Source organism: Lynx canadensis, chromosome D3 (genome assembly GCF_007474595.2).
Source record: "Lynx canadensis isolate LIC74 chromosome D3, mLynCan4.pri.v2, whole genome shotgun sequence".
NCBI lineage: Eukaryota > Metazoa > Chordata > Mammalia > Carnivora > Felidae > Lynx > Lynx canadensis.
Genome location: NC_044314.2, coordinates 45,957,234 through 45,963,233, shown reverse-complemented (window position 1 = coordinate 45,963,233; position 6,000 = coordinate 45,957,234). Strand labels below are relative to the sequence as shown.

At 38.7% G+C, this 6,000-nt stretch overlaps 1 protein-coding gene across 3 annotated transcripts in view; it reads left to right on the top strand.

Moving 5' to 3' along the window:
• The first annotated feature begins 3,944 nt into the window (after nt 1-3,944).
• Nucleotides 3,945-6,000, top strand: part of PSMA8 (proteasome 20S subunit alpha 8) — a 49,020-nt gene continuing 46,964 nt past the window's right edge. For all 3 annotated transcript variants that reach the window (XM_032595402.1, XM_030336516.1, XM_032595401.1), the window contains exon 1: nt 3,945-4,046. In XM_032595402.1, coding sequence (XP_032451293.1) covers nt 3,945-4,046 — 102 coding nt within the window. The remainder of the gene's footprint in view (nt 4,047-6,000) is intronic.

The window sequence follows — 6,000 nt, the reverse complement described above, 5'->3', positions numbered from 1 at the left end:
AACACTAAAACACTTCTTATATAAAAGCTTCTTGTAAATGTTGGTTTAACATAACATTCATTGTAAAACTTCAGAAATTCTTGAAAAGTTAGAGTGAGTTGTTTTGGTTAGAATTACTGGTTTCTTTGTTCGTTTGTTTTTCAGAAGCACCAAGCTTTTCAATAGTTTTTAATATTAAACAAAAAAGATGGGGGCGCTTGGGTGGCTCAATCGGTTAAGTGTCTGACTCTTAGTTTCAATTCAGGTCATGATCTCACGTTTTGTGAGTTCCAGCCCTGCATTGGGCTGGTCCCCTGCTTGGGATTCTCTCTCTCTCTGACCCTTCCCCGCTCACATACTCTCTCTCAAAATAAATTTTTAAAAAGTAAAAAAAAAAAAAAAAAGAAAGAAAGAAGAAAGATGAGGGGTAAATAAAAATTGTTTTTAGTAGTCAACTAAAATTCTGAATTAAGTATTTGGAATTAAGGATATTGAGTTTTCCTCTTTATAGGTAATCATTCTTTTTTCTTATATATATTTTTTAACATTTCTTTTATTTTTGAGAGAGGGCAAGCAAGTGGGAGGGGGCAGAGGATCCAAAGTAGGCTCTGCGCTGACAGGCTGACAGCAGCGAGCCTGATGTGGGGTCGAACTCAAGAACCACAAGATCAAAGTTGAAGGCTCAACGGATTGAGCAACCCAGGTGCCCCTCTTTTGTCTTCTTTTAGTTAAGGTTGGTTTCACCAAACTTAAGATATTCCACAGTGGAAAACAACATATATTAAACAATACATGGAAAGTAATAATAATAAATAAGCTTACCTGGCTGTTACTACCTACCAGATACCATTATAAATTACTTCTGCCTACAAACACATTTAAACCTGAGAATAACACTTTACTACTGATTTTAAATATTCTCATTTTATATATTGGCACAACAACAGACACTCAGATCAATGGAATAGAATAGAGGACCCAGAAATAGACCCACAAACATATGGCCAACTAATCTTTGACAAAGCAGGAAAGAATATCCAATGGAATAAAAACAATCTCTTCAGCAAGTGGTGCTGGGAAAACTGGACAGCAACATGCAGAAGAATGAACCTGGACCACTTTCTTACACCATACACAAAAATAAACTCAAAATGGATGAAAGATCTAAATGTAAGACAGGAAGCCACCAGAATCCTTGAGGAGAAATCAGGCAAAAATCTCTTTGATCTTGGCTGCAGCAATTCTTACTCAACAGGCCTCTGAAGGTAAGGGAAACCAAGGCAAAAATGAACGATTGGGACCTCATCAAAATAAAAAGCTCTGCACAGCAAAGGAAACAATCAGCAAAACTAAAAGGCAACCGATGGAATGGGAGAAGATATTTGCAGTATCAGATATCTGATATTTGCATATCAGATAAAAGGTTAGTATCCAAAATCTATAAAGAACTGATCAAACTCAACACCCAAAAAACAAATAATCCAGTGAAGAAATGGGCAAAAGACGTGAATAGACACTTCTCCAAAGAAGACATCCAGAGGGCCAAACGACACATGAAAAAATGCTCAACATCACTCATCATCAGGGAAATACAAACCAAAACCACAATGAGATACCACCTCACATCTGTCAGAATGGCTAACATTAACAACTCAGGCAACAACAGATGTTTGTGAGGATGCTGAGAAAGAGGATCTCTTTTGCACTGCTGGTGGGAATGCAAACTGGTGCAGCTACTCTGGAAAACAGTATGGAGGCTCCTCAAAAAATTAAAAAAAGAACTGCCCTATGACCCAGCAATTGCACTACTAGGTATTTATCCAAGGGATACAGGTATGCTGTTTCAAAGGGGCACATGCACCTTTGTTTATAGCAGCACTATCAACAATAGCCAAAGTATGGAAAGAGCCCAAATGTCTATGGATGGATGAATGGATATAGAAGATGTGATGTATATATATATATATGTGTGTGTGTATATATATATATATATATATATATATATATATGATGTATATATATGTGTGTGTGTGTGTGTGTATATATATATACACATCACATCTTCTGTATCCATTCATCCATCCATTGACACACACACACACACACACACACACACACACACACACACACACACTGGAGTATTACTTGGCAATCAAAAAAAATGAAATCTTGCCATTTGCAACTACGTGGATGGAACTAGAGGGTATTATGCTAAGCAAAATTAGTCAGAGAAAGACAAATATCATATGACTTCACTCAATATGAGGACTTTAAGACACAGAACAGATGAACACAAGGGAAGGGAAGCAAAAATAATGTAAAAACAGGGAGAGGGACAAAACATAAGGGACTCTTAAATATGGAGAACAAACAGAGGGTTACTGGAGGGGTTGTGGGAGGGGGGATGGGCTAAATGGGTAAGGGGCAGTAAGGAATCTACTCCTGAAATCATTATGGCACTATATGCTAATTTGGATGTAAATTTAAAAAGATTTTAAAAATATTCCCATCTTATAGATGAGGACAAAAAGACAAGAGCTGTTTCACAGGCAGAAATGTTGTGCCTTTTTACAGACTTTCTACCATAGTTATATTTGCAGAAATGTCTTAAGCAGTGTACTTTGGGCTTTTAAATTTTTTCTTTGATTAAAATAGTATTATCTTAATTGCTGTCATTAGCAATAGTTTGATGTACTATTTGCTCTATTTAGTGGATTATCTGCCCATTTACTGTATTTTGTTCACAAGGCAGAAAATGAAAAGAAACACTATTTCCAGGCACCTGGGTGGCTCACTTGGTTGGGCATGGGACTCTTGATTGTAGTTCAGGTTATGATCCCAGTGTGGTGGTATCCAGTGCTGAGCATGGAACCTGCTTGGGTTTCTCTCTCTCTCTCCTATGCCCATCCCCCATGCCCAACCCCTACATGCTCAATGTCTCTAAAATAGAAAAACAAAAATTAAAAATTTTATTTATTTTTATTTATTTTTAATTTACATCCAAGTTAGTTAGCATATAGTGCAACAATAATTTCAGTAGATTCCAATGATTCATCCCCTATGTATTACACCCAGTGCTCATCCCAACAAGTGTCTTCCTTAATGCCTCTACACATTTAGTCCATCCCCTCACCCACAACCCCTCCAGCAACCCTCAGTTTGTTCTCTGTATTTAAGAGTCTCTTATGTTTTGTCCCCCTCCCTGTGATTATTTTTGCTTCCCTTCCCTTATGGTCATGTGTTTTGTATCTTAAATTCCACATACAAGTGAAGTCATATATTTGCCTCTCTCTGACTGATTTCACTTAGCATAATACCCTCTAGTTCCATGCAAGTTGTTACAAATGACAAGATTTCCTTCTTTTTATTGCCAAGTAATACTCCATTGTATATATATACCACATCGTCTTTAGTGCAAAAAAGAAACACTATTTTGAAAATTATCATGTCTTTCCTTGCTTTAAACCGATGTAAAATATGTGAGAGACAGTGAAATGAAATTTACAATTTGAAGCTAAAATGAAGAGGTTGAGATTTAACTCACCCCTGGTGCTCTGACAGGTTTGCAAAAATAAAAATATCTGACCTTCAAATTTCTTTCAGTTAAGCTCTAGTCTTTGCTGTCATCTTTGTAACTGGAGTGATCTGACACCACTGCTGGAGCTACAGCGTGCTGGGAAAACTAGGAAGCCTGCACCAAACACCGAGGGTAGCAGAAGAACTCTGCCAACTCGCAAGCACAGCCGTGCCCAGGCAGGCCAGCAGGAGGACTTCTGAGGGGCACCTGGCCCCCAAACGCCAGGGCTTCCCCATGGCGACAAGAAGTGGGTGCCCAAACACTTCCGGGAGGCACTTTGAGGCCGGGCAAGCACTTCCGGGTGGCACGTGGCAGCGGGGCGGCTCTTTCGCACGTCTCACCTGTAGTAGCGTCGTCCACGCCACAGGAATCGGCGTAGGCTTGTGCCATGGCGTCTCGGTATGACCGGGCAATCACTGTCTTCTCCCCAGACGGACACCTTTTCCAAGTGGAATATGCCCAGGAAGCGGTGAAGAAAGGATCCACAGCGGTGAGCAGCCAACTTCACCACCGCCCCCCACCCCGCCCACCGTGCCCGGTGTCATGCCTTCCTTACCCAGCTGCCCCAGCCCAAGGCTCCGGTGTGTGGGGGCGGGGGGGGGGGGGAGGAGGGGGTCAGGAAAGGAGAGCCTCCCACTTGTGAAAATTGCTGCGTTCTTTTAATTGATGGAGATGCCCTTTCTGAAATTTGAGCAAGAGGCAGCAAGAGGTAGATTTCATAGGTGTGCAGACGCTTTCGAAGGATAGCTCCAGACCCCAAACTAGGGTGTCAGTTGAAGCCTTGATTTTAGAAGCAATATGAATGCCGTGTCTGACAATAAGAGAAGAAAAGACTTTTAGCCAGTAACAGCCATCCTGAATGCACATAAGCCACTTCCGCGGGAATTCACAGATGCGTGGAAAAGTAGCAGTTACTTTGTGTGGGTACTGTTGTTTAGCAGTAATTACATTACAAATAGACCATGCCTGCCCCTGAAATAGGAACGATTAAAGTAAAATTGAATCTCTTGTTGAGAAGTTGGTCAAAAACGCCAAGCCAGTTATCATACATTTCCACCTGTTAAAAGTAATTGTCCTAAAGTTTTCACCTGAATATTTGGCAGCCTTTTAGAGCCTCTAAGCCCCAAGAAACTCCGATCTTTTGCCACTTTTTGGTTGTTGTTCAAATAATGCTGGAATTCCTTGAGAGATTATACCCTACATTATATTTATGTATCCACATTTCTGAAAAACTTTTAAATGCTCAGGGTAGCAGTACTATTCCTGCCAAGTTTTAATTATATCTAATAATATTAGTGATTTATAAAAATTAAAAAGGACAACATTGCCCTGGTAACCAAAGATCTATTACCCCGAATCTTCTAAGTCCTAACCTATGAATTCAGAAGGATCCAATATTTTTTTAAATCTCTCAAATTTCATGAGCATGTTTGTTTTGTATTCTGGAAATTGAGACACTAGCTATGAGACTACGCCATGCATTTCTAAGTGTAGCAGTGTCTGTATTTTCCCTCACTTTCCAAAGCAATTTAGTTATGGAAGGAAATAATTCACTTTTATTATAAATCTATCAAATGTAAAGTGGTAAAAAAAAAAAAACACTAGAAAGAATCTTATCATTTTTAAAGTATTTTTCTATTTAATTGGGCCCTCTAGTTTTGCTTCTGTTTTATAAGTAATTTTTTTAGAATTGTAAATTTAAGAAAAGCCTGATGTAGCTTAAACCAAAAGGGTACCATTTTGATAAAAACAAAAAGTTATATAATCCCCAACAAGGCATGAAGCATATGGTTAGAAAATAATGCCCAAGTTTTAGAGCCTAAAACAAAGGAAGTAATGGTGGAAGACTGGGGTGTAATAAGAAGCCACATTGGCTCATTTAAAATGTTTTAAGAATGCTATAGAACTGATTGATAGTTCCTTTGTAATGAGCTGTAAAAGGGTAAAGATATAAAAATACCTATAGTGGGCATTTTTAAAGATACATTGGAAGGATGAGACAGTTTCGTCTCAGGATTCTGAAATTATAATTTGCATCTTTGCATGGAGTTGTTCATTGCGTTTCCTTGAGGGTGCTATGACCTTTTATGGGGGGTAAAGTTTATAATGGCATTTATTAAAATACGCCACAAAATACTCTGTCTGTAAACAGTAGTTGCTGTGAGGACTTATAAATAAGCCAGGGCTGACCAGTTTTGACCAACATGTGGATGCAGTATTATTTAGTAATACAGGAAGTTATGGGGACCACAGTGAGAGTCTTGGCCTCCACTTCCTTCTTATTGATTATCTTATAGCATGAAATGAGGCAAGAGGCCTGTTTTCTTTTTGCTTTAGTTCCTTTTTTTATAAATGAAAAACATGTTTGAATAATATCTTGGAGAGGTAATACCTTTCTTCTTAGGAAAAAAAGTCATGAATCCTTTACAGTATTCCCATGAAAA